General features: G+C 38.0%; 2 protein-coding genes across 2 annotated transcripts; both read left to right on the top strand.

The window, feature by feature from the left end:
* Nucleotides 1-10569: 10569 nt before the first annotated feature.
* selenoe (selenoprotein e) lies at nucleotides 10570-13617 on the top strand. Its single transcript, XM_028458055.1, has 4 exons — nucleotides 10570-10709; nucleotides 11932-12008; nucleotides 12227-12305; nucleotides 13413-13617. The coding sequence occupies exons 1-4, from the start codon at nucleotides 10602-10604 to the stop codon at nucleotides 13554-13556; spliced, it is 408 nt and encodes a 135-aa protein (XP_028313856.1). The 5' UTR covers nucleotides 10570-10601; the 3' UTR covers nucleotides 13557-13617.
* A 1201-nt stretch (nucleotides 13618-14818) lies between these two features.
* Nucleotides 14819-15989, top strand: LOC114469410 (transmembrane protein 17A). The gene is made up of 4 exons (XM_028456918.1): nucleotides 14819-14945; nucleotides 15205-15311; nucleotides 15448-15561; nucleotides 15663-15989. The coding sequence occupies exons 1-4, from the start codon at nucleotides 14819-14821 to the stop codon at nucleotides 15987-15989; spliced, it is 675 nt and encodes a 224-aa protein (XP_028312719.1).
* The last annotated feature ends 1488 nt before the right edge of the window (nucleotides 15990-17477 follow it).

The following is a 17477-nucleotide window of genomic DNA, read 5'->3' as shown; positions in this document are numbered from 1 at the left end:
TGTAACTATACTCAAATATGCTTGTGTGTATTGCAATTACCTCTATTGCTATACTTGATTCAAGTATTTAAATTTCCTTACCCTTGTTTTAAAAGTTTGTGAAGTCACTGAGACGTCCCACTGTGAAAGTGCTCGCTTGGGAACATGGTGACATGAAAGGGAAGGTTGTAAATTTAAGGTGGAACACCATGTGGTCCTGAGGTAGACGGGAAACAATTGCCAGGGATTAGCATCTGTCCTGGGATCATTTTTTATGGACAGATGACACCAAAGTATAAAACTCTCTGGAGTGCAGAGCATCAAGATGTTGAGCCTTTATCTTGGAAAACACAATGAGAGTTCAAGCAAGCCTTGGGACTGCATAGCTGCCTCTAAAATATGCTAAGGACTGACACAAATTAAAGATCTAACAAGGAGTTTTATATTAATATGTTGGCAATAAAAACTATATCTGATCTGACAATCACAGATTTTGAACTGGGAAAGGATAATTATCAGTTTTCTTGCTAAGAAGTAGTCCTGACCTGAGCTGAAAACCATTTTTTCGAAAAACTAAACCATCATCTGATCAAAATCTATAAACAGAAAAAGAAAAAAAAGATTTTGAGTGGGCTATTTAATAACTGTACAATTTTGCTTTAGTGACACCTCAACATTGGTTTCCTTCTATAAAACTACAAAAACAACACTGAGACCAGGCTTTTGATGGCAACATTAATATTATTTTTCTATCTGGGTCAGAGTTCTATGGTTTTCTTACTGTATTTTGGTCTTCCTCAAAGTCTCTGACCGCTTGCCCCGGTTTGTTGATCGTTTTCTCTCACAATCGCGACACTCTCAATAGTCCACTTAGGTCCACACATGATCTGCTTGAGTGTAAACTGTTGGTAGCTTCACTCGTAGCGCCATTTTCTGCCTCATCCTTGCCTTCTCCCTCCCCAGCGATGGTCATAATCATTGCTAATCGCTCATCCAAATGACACATATTTACTTCAATGGCAGTAAATGAGGTAAATACACTTTTAATGAGATTATTAGAACGCAATGGTTCCCTTGCAAATTACCACATTAAGCAAAATAACATGATCCATTAAGCCTAGAACAGAAACGGCCAGTCATTGATGAGACATCAGCTTAAAGTCAGATTTATTGAATGGATAGGAATGCTGCCTACTGCCTCCAACTGGCTATGATCCACTTGCAGATGGAGAAGAATGTCAAATGATTGTATCAACACATGGCTTAACATCCTGGACATGTGGGAAAGTCACAGATTGGAAACGTGCATTTTAGACCACTGTTTCTAGAATGCTTGGTATAAACAAAGTTGATTTAGCGATTATATGAATTTGGATGACCTTTTGGGATTTTTCTTATCCCCTGAACGGTTACCTTAAAGTAATTTTCCTTGTTTTTGTTTTTTTTTTTTTTTGCTTTGTTACGGAGGCACGCAAGGGTACAGCTGGGGGGTTCAAACCCTAGACAAATAATTTAGGTTTTGAGTATAAAGCATGAGTTCGGTGGCATCTTGATCACTAGTCTAAACACCACTTTGGGCCTGGGTGCCCTCAATATGCCATGTCTCACTGAACAGCGAGGCTTTAAACTGGGGCCCTATGAGTCAGCCAAAAGCCCTTTTTCAGTCCCTGTTACTATGGTAACAGGTACAGATTGGAACCACATCTGGTAGCAATTTCAGTTTCTCCTTAGAGAGGAAGAAAGAAATTTATGAGTGAGGGGGAAAAAGGCAAATATTTTCTGCAATGCAAAGCAGAAAGAAAGTGGAGTTGGGTTACTCTTGAAAGTAGTGAAAACAATAAATCAAATGAGGCCTGATTTGTAATTGTAATTTGTATTGTGGATTAACCTGGGAAGAAGTAAAAGTTAGAGGTTTACTTTAGAGGTTTGTTGTTGTGTCCACAACTATGTACGCAATGAAGACAAAACTAGGAAAAAGCCCAAAATAGAAAAGAGAGTGAGATGTTTTACCAAAATGTATCTTCAAAGAGCCAGACAAGAGATATTTGTTTTCGTCAACTGTTACTGACGACGATCTGTCTGTGAGAAAGTCCTTCATACATGTTAAATGTTGATTCTGAGCTTTGTGGAAATGCAGTAACTATGAAATGACATTTACTGGAAATGAAGCCGGTGCTTTTCTTTAGCCAAAACCACAGAAAACTGAGGTCAGTGTGAAGCGACAGAAGGAGAGAGTCAGACAGAGTTAAAGAGAGACGTGAGCCAGCTCCATTGCATGATTATAGATTTCCAGCAACACACACTGCGATTTAAAGCACTATTATGAGAGATCCGAAACTCCTTCTTGCATTGGCAGCCAGATAAAATGGGGCCTTGTCCCAATGCAAAGATTAAGAACAACCACACGACAAGCCGACCTCCCAAATGGATGCTCTTACAAGCTAGTTGACGTGCAAAAAGTAGGTCAAAAAATTTGAAACTGGAGGAGCTGCAGCTTGCAATGGATAAGTGCATCCGCTTCAAGTCATAACGTTATATGACATCTAAAATGTTCATTTCCTTTAGCTTATGCTCGCTCTATTGCATCCACGACATAGCCGACAGATTTGGTTTTGGATGACAAATGCAGTTGACAATACAATTGGTGTCATTTTGAGAATACAAACTAATGTGACGAAGGTCCTGTTCGCACAGGAATTAAATGGCATGAGTTCTGTATCATCTTGGCCTTTCAGTCTCACATGTAACCTTTAGGGACCTCCAAATCATTAGTTTTGAGAACAGGTTCCAGAGTAGGAGAATCTGAAGAGGCCAAGCCCTCTGCATCTAGACAATCCAAGTATGACTTTGTGACGACACTATAACACCCCATACGCATTCTTACCATAACTCCTATCCTAAACCGAAGTACAAGTACGTAGAGTCTTAAGGTTAGGGTTGTGTTTAGAGTTAGGTTTAGGGTTATGATTATGGTTTGGTTATAACCCAATATTGCAACAATTTTTATGGTTAGGGTAAGGTTTAGTCTTGGTCACGTGACCTAAACTGACCAATGACTGACTTATCACATGACCTAAACTGGCCAAATAAGGGTGCTGCGTACGGATAGAATGTCGGTATATTGATACGGCAACTGTACGGAAAGCCACTGCCTTTGTAAAACTGTACCTGTATCAACATCCAGAAGTTGTTGTCATAAATCCTCTTAAAAAGATTTTACTCACAAATGTCAAAGAATGACATTGCAGCTTTAAAGTTTGTTTTTGACTTCGTCATAAATAATGGCTTTGTGGACAAATGGTGATGTGACTTGAACTTTGAACAAGTTTTGCACATTGCATTGTGGAATTTGGAGTCCTGTAGAAAAAAGCAAAGATGGCGCTGAAGCTGGAAAAAACTTCTTCAAAAAGTGTTGTTACTTCATTCTTACCATGATTTCTTCTTTCATTTCTGTTCTGGTTTGTGTATTGTGTTCACCTTCATATGACGTCATTGCAATTTTGGCCAAATTTGGGTGTTTCTGTGGAAAGCCAAAATATCAACATCTGCCATTGTGCTGTCAACTTTCAACCAGTGAAAACACCAGAAATGTCACTTTGGTAGTGTTTTTAGGGTCACACTGATATCAGTAGTGGATGAAAACAACTTTTGTAATGACAAGAAAAGATAGACCTTTTTTCATCCCACATTTGGTTTGTAGCAGCAGCAAAATAAAGGATACTAGCACTTCACTCAATGAAAATAAATGAATCAAACATGAATAACAAGGGGTCAATATACATGCAATATAAGGCATTAAGTCATTGTAAATGTTATGTTAAAAAATATCTTTTTCAAGAAGAAACATGTTTCCAGTGTTAGAAAATGAGGTTATGGGGCCAAAGAGTTACTCCAATAGTACTGTGGTCTTAACAAAAGTAACAATGGTCATGAATTCATCCTGACATACTACATATACCAAACATCTGGAAGAAACCTCTACATTTTTTGTTGTCATTCCAAGCAAACGTGAAAATACAGATAAGAAATGTAAACCTAAAGACTTCTCCCTTTTTAAATGTTTGGACTATTTTTCCCAATTTTTTGTTTATGGTTTGCAAACAGTTGCCTCGGAGTTGCCTCAAACTGCCTTGGATTTTTCTCCTTTGTCAGCAGAATTCAAAGACAGATCTGTATAATGGGTGATGATTTGGATGGCTAACGGAAAGCAGATCAGTCATACGTGTTTGCTTTTTAATCCCCCTTTTTCTTTTCTCTAACCTCAGTATTTTCTTCTTCTTCTTCTTCTTCTTCTTCTTCTTCTTCTTCTTCTTCTTCTTCTTCTTCTTCTTCTTCTTCTTCTTCTTCTTCTTCTTCTTCTTCTTCTTCTTCTTCTTCTTCTTCTTCTTCCAGACTTTATAACGCACCCCGAGGTTTCAGCTTTCATATAATTCCACTGGCTAACCCAAAGTCTGTCTTTCCTGCCTTCCTCTCTGTTTCTGTCTCGCTCCATCCCAAAAGCAACAAAAGAGATGTGAGGATGGAAAACTATCACAAGACCAAACGTGTCTGGAAGACAAAAAGGGAAAATGCCCTGATGGCTTAGGTTTTTCATGTATTAAACCCCAGCTGTCCTGACATTGTGATTGGTCAGTGACATTAAAAAATAGAATTAAAACATATCGCTGCTGTATAAAACGTTACTGCTTTGACTCTCTAATATTGACCCAGCATGTGAAAAGGATCCTTGTATAGATGTCATCACTGTTTCTGTTTACTGTTTGCACCCGATGTTTGCACGTATGTGACCCTCGCAGCCTTGTTCTTCTTCACGGGGTAACACTAAAGTCATTATGGGAAGCCATGTGTTTCTGATTACCCCGGGTGCAGATTAGAGGGAGGGGACCAGTGCTCGCTGTCTGCTGGTTCCTCTGATGTGGCCAGCAACTGGACGTTCACCAGTGTAGGTCCCCACCGCTGCACTAACTCCCTTCCTCACCACGAAGGCAAAGAACGCTCCACATCTGTCACTAAGGTGTTACCAGCCACTTCCTAGTCCGATCAGCAGTAAATGAACGTGAACAAGGCTATTTGTCTGTAAAGTCTAAGTAACTATTAAGTATTTAGTTGCTGTTTCCATTACCCATTTTTGCAAGATAAAAGTGATATGTATAAATGTTGACAAAGTATAATTGCGCTTTGAATGTGTTTTCATTGAAGGTTGTTTTGGGTTGGAGCTTCGTAACTCTCGTGAAATCTCATCCCGCGAGACTTCGCTGCAAGAAGACGGACGCTCCAAAGCACCTTATAACACTCCTTTGTTGTTTGCTGCCTAATGTGGCAGTAATACACATTAGGCAGCAAATGTATATGTGTATCTTGTCCTCATATTCACGTTCTGTGACATGTATTTGCGGAAAAAGTTTTTCCATAGCACCTTTGTGATACATTTCAACATCAAAATGTCTGAAATACCTCCTCGTGAAAGCCTAAAAACATTTTAGTGATATTTGAGTGTTTTTTTAAGTTCAAGTGTTTCCATCACCAGTTTTTATTGCCCTATTTAGATTTTGCGCATTTCCAAGGGTAATGGAAACCAGCATGTGTCAAATATACCAGTCCATACTCATGCTACTCATGCTGTGAGGTGCGTGTTGTATATTTTGAAGAAGAACTTCAATGAGTCTGCTGGATTGCGTTGGTGGTCGATGTTTATTCGCACAAAAATATCTTAAGATTTCCAGTCCACGTCCTTTACAACATACATTAAATCAGAAAGGTTGCCAATGCTTAATACACGAAAGCATTATGCTCCAGTCAGTGTCCACACCAGATATTCCCCCGTTCGTGTCTTTTTTTCTTCTCTTAACTCCTGAGAAGTCCCTTTGCTCAGTCTTTCTTCCCTCAAGACCGCGACTCACTCAGAAAACTAAACTCTCTGCTTTACATGGGCTTTCTTTTTCAGCTGTCTAACACAACTATACATAGGGTTTCCTGATGTCACTCCTGTCATTGATGATGCAAAAGCAACAGCTGAGGACATGTTAATGCACACAGAGGAGGCAATGCTTCTGTCTGCTGAGAAGCAGAGAGAGGCTGTTTAAATATACTTAAAAGGTTATACTACATAGAATAATGTTTTATCAGATAAAGCCATAGTGTAGACCTCATAGATCAATCAATTTAAGACAATTTGCTGTGAAAAAAAGTAAAAGGTTGCTTTGAACAATCCGCTTATTGACTTTCTTGGGAAGGTTTTGCGCATTGCATTGTGGGATGTGGAGTCCTGTAAACGGATCCATAGAAGTGTTTTTACTTCATTCTTACTGTGATTTCTTGTTTGGCGGCCAAAAACCAAACTTTCCAACACATTTCTGTTTTTTTGAGAGACTGAAAGTTTCGGCAACACATTTTGGGGCTTACACGGAAAAATCAGAATCTCGCAGAGTAAAGTGGTATCCCAGGGAATGCCAAGAACAAACTAGAACAAAAATGCAAATCAATATCCTCGGTGTCTGGTGAAGAAACACAAGAAATCGCGGTAAGAATGAAGTTAAAACACGTCTATGCATACCTATACTGCATACATTTGTCATGAAGTAATGTGGTCATTTATTTTCTTATTTATTTGAAATTGTTTGAAGTTGAGGAAAAAGGCACACATTCCTCTCACTAACAATGTTTATTAGTTCCATGTTTCATTTGTTGGTTTTGGTGCTGATTTAATATTGAGTTGCAGGTGAGAGTTCCACCTGTGACCAGTTGCTCTGATTGGGCAGCATGCCATAAAGCCAGGCTGCTGGTCAGTCTGAAGGAAACATCTGAGTAGAGAGGAGCTTAAGAAAGCAGTGAATGCACTCCTTTTTCTTGGCATTAAAAAAAATGTCTTGTTTCAAAAAAATTGACTGCCAATTGAAAATAAATGTAAGGCTGCATCAACACCTACTTTCTCTGATATGAAGTTGGTTTTTTCCCCTTTCATCAGTTATCAGCTTGTTGAAAAATGTTGGAAAGGATAACATTTAAATTGATGTTAACAAATGATCTAAACAGACTGATATTTCTATCCAGCATCCTGTCCTTTGATTTTCACCAAATAAAATAAGTTCACTACCTAAAACTGTGATGGGAATTACATGTTGATCCATGTGGCCTTCACTTCCTCTCTTCATTTATGAGCTAAACTCAAGCACTGCGGGTCAACAAGTGGCAGCTTTTTCTACTCCAGTTGCCCCTAGGCTCAGACATATAAACACACAAATGCCAACAAAGACATACAACTTCAGACCTCAGCCTAAAAAAAGGATTTATGTTCAACTTTATTTCCCACTGATTTCTAAGAATACAAAAAACGTCACCACTACAGTGACTGGTGGGCAGCCTGTATCGCTAAATAAGAATAGACACACAAATAGCGTCTCTCTGGCTGGTGGGCATGCAGCATCCGGAGAAACAGGAAGTGTGTGCGTCTCTTTGTAAAAGTGCTCTGGAGGAGGCAGGATTGCAGTTTGGTCTTTAAGCATTTGATCATTAGCCAGCTGCAAGCGCTGCAATTTAAGAAAAACTCCTGCTGGAAAAAGTTGCTCAGTGCAAACTTTGCAAATGTTTTCATTATCCTTGACTCTGCTCCATCAGCCAATGGTTATAAATGACTGCATTTTCCCCCTTGTCAGCAATTTAATAACAACATCCCCTTCTTGGCACTCACCACGTGATGTAAGCTGAAACATGCTGATCGTGAACACATATGGTATGCATCCACACGTATAAACCTACCCAGGACTTTGCCAACCCAACCCCCACAGCTCATTGTGCTTTCTCTGCTACCTCATGACATCAAATCTTTTTCCTGACCAAATTAGTTTTTTTTTTTTTTTTTTTTTTCTTCGCTTCCCTGGCATTGAGATTACATTGTGGGAGACAAGACTTGAGCTGTGAGATGCATACACAGCCGCACATTTGCAACAGCTGCAAAGGGATGGTTAACCCTGTGAAAAGACTGTTTTACAGCCATTTGACACATAACCCCCCGAAGTGGACACGCAGAGCACAAGACTCCGAGCTGCACAGCTCTGCGTCTGGAAAACATAGGAATAGTCAGATGGCGTGGCTACAGCATTCCAAGCAGGAACAGTTTATTTTTGTTGGAAACATAATTGTCTGTGGCTGGGATTGTGGATGTACATTTACCCGCCAAACTGTAGTGAAGTGTTCAGGAGAGTAGTGACGCCCTCTTCTGGTGATCTTATGTAAATTACCTTTTTCTTTTTTTTTTTAACTTCAGCAAACTTTGTGGGAAAACATATTTTCCTCCCCTACTGTGATAGCAAAACAGAAAAAAGTTAGTGACTCACTGACTAGAAAAAATACAATAAAACTAAATAAAATCAAGCTTTGCTCATGATGTAACTACATTGGGTAACAATGAAAAATGTCAAAGCAAGATAAGTGTTTTTTTGGTTAATTAAATGGAATCCAGAGAGTTGTTTTCTTCTCAGATTTCTACATGTTGACTCTCCCTACCCTCCATTGTTCTTCTTCTTCAAGTACATTATATACAGTAGAGGCATGTTGCTGCCCCCACAGGTCAGCAAAAGAAGTGTGTGTGGACCTTTAACAGACCTGGGACCACATTACGTCAAGGGCCAAATTGTCTGTTTTTCCTCCATTTGACTTGTAAGCATTTCTACATGTACAGATGTAGTTTCCACCATTATTAGTGATATTATTATTATTTAGGGATGGACTGAAATGAAAATTCTTGGCCAAAAACCGAAAATGACACAGACAGACATAAATTGTTTTGCTAACTTTTATGACCATTTTTAGGTGTCGACATGACAGAAACTCAAACGGCACTTAACTCATTCACTGCCAGCCGTTTTTAGAACGGCCAAGACATTTTTGAGCATTTTGACCGATTTTTAGAGACCCACAGAATATTTTCTACTATTACAGTCTGAAATCTGAAACCAGATTCTGACAGATATGTCTCTACTTTCATCAGATTTAATTTTTTTTGTTTCTAGCTTGTTTTGTTCTCCCGTAATCAGCAGTTGAATGGAGGCAAATTTCACACAAATTGCCAGTTTTTGACAAGAAGCCGAGAAAAAAGGCTTTTTCTGAAAAAATCTGTCAGTGACTTTGAGGCATTTTTTTTTTTTTTTTTTTTGAACATTGGTTTCCTTCTATAAAACAACACTGAGACCGGGCTTTTGTTGGCAAAATTATTATTATTTTTCAAATATGTACACAATTTTTAATGAACTTCCTCATTCAGTCAACAGTGATAATGTCGTCAGTTCTGCCTCTACAGTGACGCCATCAGTCCTACCGCTATAAAAGCAAGTGTGTGTGTGTGTGTGTGTGTGTGTGTGTGTGTGTGTGTGTGTGTGTGTGTGCCCCTACACTGAATAGTTCAGCTTACTGTGGTAGACTATAAAACATTCTCCTGCATGCAAGGGGACACAACAGACCTTGCAGTACAGTCGTGTCTCACTACGTTGGCCCTTGCATGAACAGACCCTATACCTCCTTGATGGATTCAACTTCTCGCTGGTGGGCGTCAGGTGTTCGAGTCTGTCTCCCTATTTGTCCATCTCGTCTGCACATGAACTCCAAAAGGGTTTTACACTCCCCATGGTTTTTGGTTTTGTAGGGGACATATATATATATATATATATATATATTACTATTTTGTGAAAATATATTGAGATATGAGTTTTGGGCTACATCACCCAGCCCTAGTAGGAATGTTCACAGCATTTCAATGTCAACAAAAGGTAGGCCTACCAGATTCTAATGACATAATTGTATTTAGTAAGTGGATATTTTAGATTTCCTGTACACTTGTCTAAAAATATAAGAGACACTGGAGCTTGGTTGGGGTTCACTATACTGCTGTAATTATTTTACTGTAGGCTACTTAAGGGTTCAAGTTAATGATTACTATATGATTATGGTCCAAAGCAACATCAAATGCAGTTTTTATTTTTATTTTTTTTATCAAGGTAAATGAAACTTGTGTTACTGACTGGCTCTCCACACCACGCATGAAGTAGGCCAGTCTGTCAATGACTCCCTGGCCAGACAAATCAATTATTAAATTACTTCGTTTTGATTAAAACAATACTTCTGAAGCCTAAACTATTGATGGCTGATAACACTCCTCATGATCAGAAATTAAGTTTTTTTTTTTTTTTTTTTTTCTGTATATATACAAAATTACTTCTATGCATGCGTGAATGTGTTACAGTGGTAGTGTTTTTGTGGCTACCCAACACCTGCAAGTTGACAGTATGGGAAAAAGTGATAAGACCACAGATGTTCAGTGGATTCTGCATCTAAAGTGGAAGAAACTATAAACTATAAAAGGTAGGGAGCTTTTGATGACTGTTTCAAATATCAAACAGCCTAGTAACCAAGACTTGAAAAATAAATACCAGATGACAGAGCAGTTGTTGTGTCAGTAATTGATTTTTCAGATGATGGCAGATTTACGGTAAATAATACAAAGTCCTTCCTCTCCCCTATTGGGAGAGGTCATGGTTTTGTCCACCTTTAGAGACTGGTCAGCAGATTAACTGGTTAGTCATTGGTGTTTGGAGCTGAAGGGAAAGATTTGTCATAAGTTTGTCCCTAAAATGTGGGCCTTGTTGGTGCTGATACTTGCCTTTGCTGTTAAGGCATCTGATGTTAACAATGATACGGCAATTGAAGAAAAGCAAGTTATAGCCAGAGCTAAACTGCTGGTGAGTACATGTTTTCGGAATTTGTGTGTTCTATGTAAGTCTAAAGGTTTTGCAGGGAAATTATGTCAAATTGTATATTTTTAATTCACGTAATAACGAATACAAGGATAATAAGGGGCTCAGATTTTCCGTGATAGTGAAAAACGTACAGAAAAAACTTAATTAACTTCCTGAAACTGAAAGGGCAATATTGTTAAAAAAAATAATGAAATTGACAAAAAATTGCAATGTGACTTGGAATATACCCTCACATGTATGTTTTGGGGCATTATCACACATTTAAACGCCATATTTCACTGTAAAGGGATGGTCAGAGAGATCAGAAATGTCCATTCTAGTGCAAAATCTGACGCAATCAGACGTAAAATGACTCGACATGACGGATTTTACGTCCCTCCTAAAATGGAAATAGCCATATGACGCAAAATAAACCCTCACTGACAAATATTGGGACAATGTCACGTTTTATCATGCTATTTTACACTGAAAGACAGGTTGCTTAATGTGAAGCAACCTTAGCAAACTGACAGAAAAGTCTTGCGTGATTTCAGCTTGTGCATTTGTCTTAAATAATGACAAAAGTAAACCCCATTAATCGTATTAAGCATGTTTGGCATGATTTCGGGAAGTTTAAAAGCCATTAATGACATCTGATCAGGGAAAGCAATGAAACCAAAACAAAACAGGAAATTACGTTGAAATGAGTAAACTCTGATATAGAATTGAGGAAATTTTGAAATTGGAAATGGGAGCCTCTACATAAAGATACAATAGCTATACAATCTGTTGTAATGACGGTTTGACAAAAAAAATACCTTTGGATATACAGAATTCCAAGAAAGCCTCATGAGATAATCCAATATTTATACTGTATATTTGGTACTATGAACATCAGTGGTCATTCCAACATGCAGCCTATTATCTGGATGTCTAATGTATAACCAATAACTGTTGATTTAAAGTCATCAAGGCTTTCAAAATCTGTTTACTTTTCAGTTATCCACCAATTCAAACACTAGTGAAGATGTTTGCTGCATCATTTTTATTGTGCCACATTTTCACTAGAAGGAAATGGTGACAGATGTAGCTTACCGCCACAAGTAGTATTACAATGTAATATTGGTGTATGTGACGGGCTGGGGTGTGCAATCCTTACACAAAGAATAGACAAAGCATATAGTCTCCAAAGCTTGTTAACATTGTGTTGTTGTTGTCCCAACAGGCTCCCAGTGTGGTTGGATGAAGTATAAAGAAAATGCCCGAGCTGCATCACTTCCTCCTGGAGCGTTCGGCTTTATAGTATCCCTGTGTTATTGTTATGTTACTCAGTCTTTCTGATGAGTTGAGATGGTATCCTTCTATATAATACTAACACTACTTTCAAATTGTCCTTTTGACATTGTTTCTGTTAGCCTTTCACTAATCTTGCTCTTACAACAGAGAGTAGAGCCTGTTTCCTCACATTCACTGCATGACAACCTGTTGTTTCCGCCTTGATGCACTCTTCTGTTGCTCAGCCATAACTTGGAGTATGATTCATCGGAGGAAAAGAACCCTCGTCTGATTTTCTACGACGAAAAAGACGAGGTTGTGAAGGTGATTAACGACTCCTGTTCATCTGCTCCAAGAAGAAAGTTTGTGAAATACCAAGATGAAACTGTGGGGAACGTACCCACAATAGGGATAGGGAGAACAACTAAACTCCACACAGAGAGTCCCGAATGTCCAGAAAATAAACCCAGTATTACTGCTGTTTGCGCAATCGTGCTAGTTTTATGATGTAAAAAAGACAGTTTTTCCAACTAAGTATAGTAATATAAAGCAATACAACTTTTTAAAAAAAAATGACAAAAAAAAGTGCTAATAAGTGCAAATATAATCAAATTGACAAGACAATTAAAAAACCTATAGAAAGGTTTGTAAGTCATGGAATTGATGCACAAACATACAGTGTGTTAACAATAAAAACTGAATTATTGAATACATTTACAACCAGAGTAGACTTGGCACTTATTCAACACATTAAGCTAATAATAAACTTTAACATCTCTTTTTAATGTTGCTATTTGTATGTTTGAAACAATATTTGAATATGGGGTACACGCCAATAAGCTTTCTTGCTTCATCTGACCGCTTTTGAGCTTTCATTACTGGGTGATGATAAATCTTGTTTGGTTAAAAAAAAAAAAAAAAAAAACTAAACTAAATGTGACATTGCATGTGAGTTAGCATGTTGTATGTATTTTTCTTTCATCTGGGGGAGTCAAAATGGGATTTGAGGGTCTTCTCTAAATCTTTTAATAATGAAAATAATAAGGTATTGTAAATGTCTTTGTTAATGATTTTTTTTTTTTTTTTTTTTTTTTTATAGATTGCAACATTGGTTTAAATGGCAGCACTCACCCACCCCATGTGTTTGTTATTAGCCTAATAACAGCCTTTACATTGTCTGGATAATGACTAGCTCAAAAGCTAAAATGCTGAAATACCCAAAATGTCAGAAAAACATGAATAAATGGCTTAAATTGTTAGTTACAGTCATTTTAAATTAGTGGGAAAAGTGCGGAACAGGAGTCACATCTGATTTGTCAAAAACCTGATTACAAAATTGTCAGCCAATCAAAATGTGATGTTAAATGTCAATGTATGTTCCAGTGTTATTTAATTTTAAACTCTCTTTCTCTTTGTGTCTGGGTGTGTCAGACCGTTCCTGTGAAGAAAATGAAGGCAGATGACATCAGCGGCCTGTTGGAGTCGCTGGGCTTCTATAAGCGGTCCCAGAAAGGGGAAGAAGTGCCGGAAGAGTTCCAGCATTTCCCGCTCCACGCCCCCAGGGACGAGCTATAGTGACACCATGTGGTCAAACTCTGCCACTGCACCTGTTGCTGCTTAATGAAGAGTGGAGCCCAAAGGCAACTAAACAAAGCCAGGCGCCACTTTGAGGATCGCAGTCCCTGTGCAGAATGTAGAATGTTTGTCTGTATACTGTGTCATACGGTTTAGATTGTTGAATAAAATTACCAAAAGTCTGAACTGATGGTTTATTTAAAAGGCAGGGAGACAAAGACAATATTATTCAAATATACAGTACACCTGTATTATGCATAATATCTAATATATACGTTTTCATTTTATTATTATATATACACGTACATTGAAACGTAATAATAAAAGGAATCTCGATTCTGCCATGCAATCCGTAAGGTTTAGTCAATATATACTTCAAAGGTTATTTTATTTTTATTCTAGAGTGATTCCATTGAAAATAAAAATATATTTATTTAATTTAAGTTGTGGCTAAGGCCGAAAGCAACAAAGTCACACATTAGACAAATAAAGCTTTTAAAGACAATATATAAAAAGAGTTAACTAAAAACCCACATCAGCCTAATAATAATCTGCTATTGTGATTTACGAATCAGTCTAATAACACGACATTTTTTTTCTGCTAATTTTTTTTCTATTCTATATTTTTTTGTATATGGTTACAAGTACACACACACACACACACTATATCCTCCACAATCATTCAATTCTCTAAAACTAATAACAATAATAATTGCTGCTGAAAGACATGGCCCGTAACTCTGTAATAAAACATTTCTTTGTTTTCTGTCAGTAAAATGTGTGGGTCATAATTTTATTGCATTGGATTTCTTTGAGCACTCTATAACCTGTCAAGTGTGTTTTAGTAATAGTAAAAAAAAAAAAAAAAAAAATTCTTAACCTAATAAAATGCTTTAAACTGAAGTCAGTTGGGTGACCTCTCCACCTTATAAGTCAATGCTTAACTTGTGTGATCAGTTTAAAAGCAGGCAATGGCAGGACTTGTGTGCACACGCTTTCCAATCAAAGGCTGTCCTGTTATCTGATTGGCTGAGGAAAACTTTTGAGCATCACAAGTGGCCACTCCCAAGCTAATCCTCTTCTGCAGTAAATCAGATTATCTGTCCAGTCTGCTCACACACATCTTTGTGCGTCCATCTCTATCTCAGTGTGTCTTTAGCTGGTCTGTGTGTGACTGTAAACAAAGAGGATTATAGCAGGAGACAGTCGCATGTTTGGACTTCTTGACTATTTGGTAATCATGGTCATCATCTGATCCATCAATGCCTGTGTTTTACTCACCTGTGCCTGAGAACCTGCACATGGGCCTGGCCTATGTGGGGGGTTCAGTGTTCACCAACAACAGGACAGCAGACAGCGACTTCACCCGAGAGCAGGAGGATGCATCTGGTTAGTTTATGATTAAAGTGCATGACTGGTACACGTTCACTATTATTGCATAACAAAAAAAACAAAAAAAAAAAACAAACTATTGCTACTACTGTAGACACTGTAAAATAAAAGTATATAATAATTGTTCAATAAGATTCATCATATTGCTTTTTTATTTTGCTTTTTTAATAATGAATATATATTTTTGGCTTATTTGACAGTTTATATTCACTAGTTATAATGTGATATGTTGATACAACTGTTGTTGATCTTGCAGTGGTCAATGAGCTGGTTTCCCACCTTCCCCTGCAAATGCTGCTCTACTTCAACATGTTTTATTTCCCCTGCTGGTGGTTCTCTGCAGTGTTCATGCTGGATGTCAAGGTTAGTGATGAGATGTAGATCAGAGCCAAACACTGAAAAGTACAGAAATATCCTTCACTCCAAAATAAGCTTCTCCATTTTGGTTTAATTCTTGTTCATGCACTATTACTGATGAATCGTGTTCTTCTCTTTGCAGTTTTACCATCTTGAAGATTACTACCAGGCTCTGCTCATCACTGGGATTGTCCTTCTCACTGTCATCGAAGTGGTGCGACTTTATCTGGGTTACATTGGAAATCTGAAAGAAAAGGTCACTTTAGCTGATTTCTGCTCCAGCATCATGCATTTCTTTAATGGATAGAAAATGTGCATTTTAGCATTATTATACTGAATTCTACCATTTGCTAACAGGTCCCAGAGTTGGCAGCTTTCTGGCTCTTGACTTTTACCCTCCAGCTGCCAGTGGTTCTGTTCTTCCTGACTGATGAGGACACCATCATTCTTCCCTTGGAAAGAGCGGTCCACTCTCTTTACCTCGTCTTCCTGCTCACCCAGATCTTTGCTTCCTTCTTGGCTCTGAGGACCATGACTCGAAAGCTCATCCTGCTCTTCCATCTGCGACAGTTTGGTAAAGTGGAGAACTCCCACCACGTAGGGATGAGCTCAGTGTACGAATTTCAATACCACCACAGTGTGCTGCCAGTCTCACCAGTCCACGACGTGGGGTACCAACTTTAAAGTGCTCATATGTTGATTAATGTATTTTTACGACCTAAAAAGTGTTAAAAATGTGGGATTTTTGTCTTCTTGTTTATTGGATAAAATGACTCCAAGGTCTACAATTTTTTTTTTCTTTTTTTTTTTTTCAAACTATTATTGGATTGGATGCTATTAGGGACTCTTACTTTCCAGAATTCAGTTTTTTACCCATTTCTGTGTCAGATAACCCTTTTCTGTTTCTTTTGTATCATCTTTTCCTGTTAAGATGACTTTACTGGCTTTAAAACTTCCCAAAATCATAGCAAAGATGCTGTAATTTTATATTGAATATGCTTCAGATGATTCACGCTGAAATCACGCAAGATTACATGGCAACCGGTTTTATAGGAAAAATACCATGGGAATGTGTGATATGTTCGCAAAACATGTAAATGAAGGTTTAATATACTGTATTTCATTTTGCATAAAATCCTGCACAGCCGTGATTATGCAGCACAAGATTTGGGATGAGATTAAAAGTGAAGTTAGATTTATCGACACATTGTTCGTTTAGTGAACTTTTCAGTCACCCGTTTTCAGGGGGAAAATATGTAAACGCCTTACATTTTCCTAAAACATGCATTTGAGGCATTTCCATTGGTTTTAATTAACTAGATACAAATATTCAATGCAACTGAGATTCAGAATGTGAATTTTGTGTTTTCAGTCTGTTTTTCACGATCACAGTAAATTGGATTCCATGGTGTGCCAATGTCATTGAAACTTAAAATGAACTGTTACAGAATATGAGAGGTCTGTCATCATAGGTACACTTCAACTGCATGTGAGAGACAGAATGTGAAAATAAAATTCCAGGAAATCACATTAAAAGATTTTGCGTTAATTAAGTATTTGGCAGCAGTGGGCGTGCACTGTAGCTATTCCCACTCAGCGTTCTTGAAGTCAAAATACTGCGGTTAGGGGTACATCCATCTTGAAAATTTGATGACATTTGGAGCTAGAGTCTGCGCAGTATGGTCCGGTGGGAGGAGCCCTGGTAACAGGCCCCACCCATTTAGCGTACTGCACTGATGACTTACGCAGCTCAGCTACGCCAAAAGCATAAGTATCTTTCCCGCTGCAAATATCCCTTAGATTCCACAGGTCGGTTAGAACAGTTTACAACTCATTTTGAAAGCTCAAAAAAAGACCAAAAAACCGAACGGAAAAGTTAAATGGCATTTCGACTTTCCTTCACAACGTAACTGCTATTCACAAAGACAGCTTGGCAAAATTCGCAGCTGTCAATCATCGTCATATGACGTAAAATCCTGTTTTTCAACCTCAAATAACTGGTTAAAAACAAACTTCACAGACAATGAGCACTTGAACACAATGTATGGTGATAATAACTAATGATCACAGCAGAATTTAAGTTTGGAAAAAAATATGTGACGAGTATTTTAACTTTACAGTTTGACCCATTGAGGAGGCGGGGTTAATGACCAATACTGCAGCCAGTCAGCA

Source organism: Gouania willdenowi, chromosome 9 (genome assembly GCF_900634775.1).
Source record: "Gouania willdenowi chromosome 9, fGouWil2.1, whole genome shotgun sequence".
NCBI classification, from domain to species: Eukaryota; Metazoa; Chordata; class Actinopteri; order Blenniiformes; family Gobiesocidae; genus Gouania; species Gouania willdenowi.
Note: the sequence above shows the minus strand (reverse complement) of the source record. Positions and strands in the feature narration are given on the sequence as shown.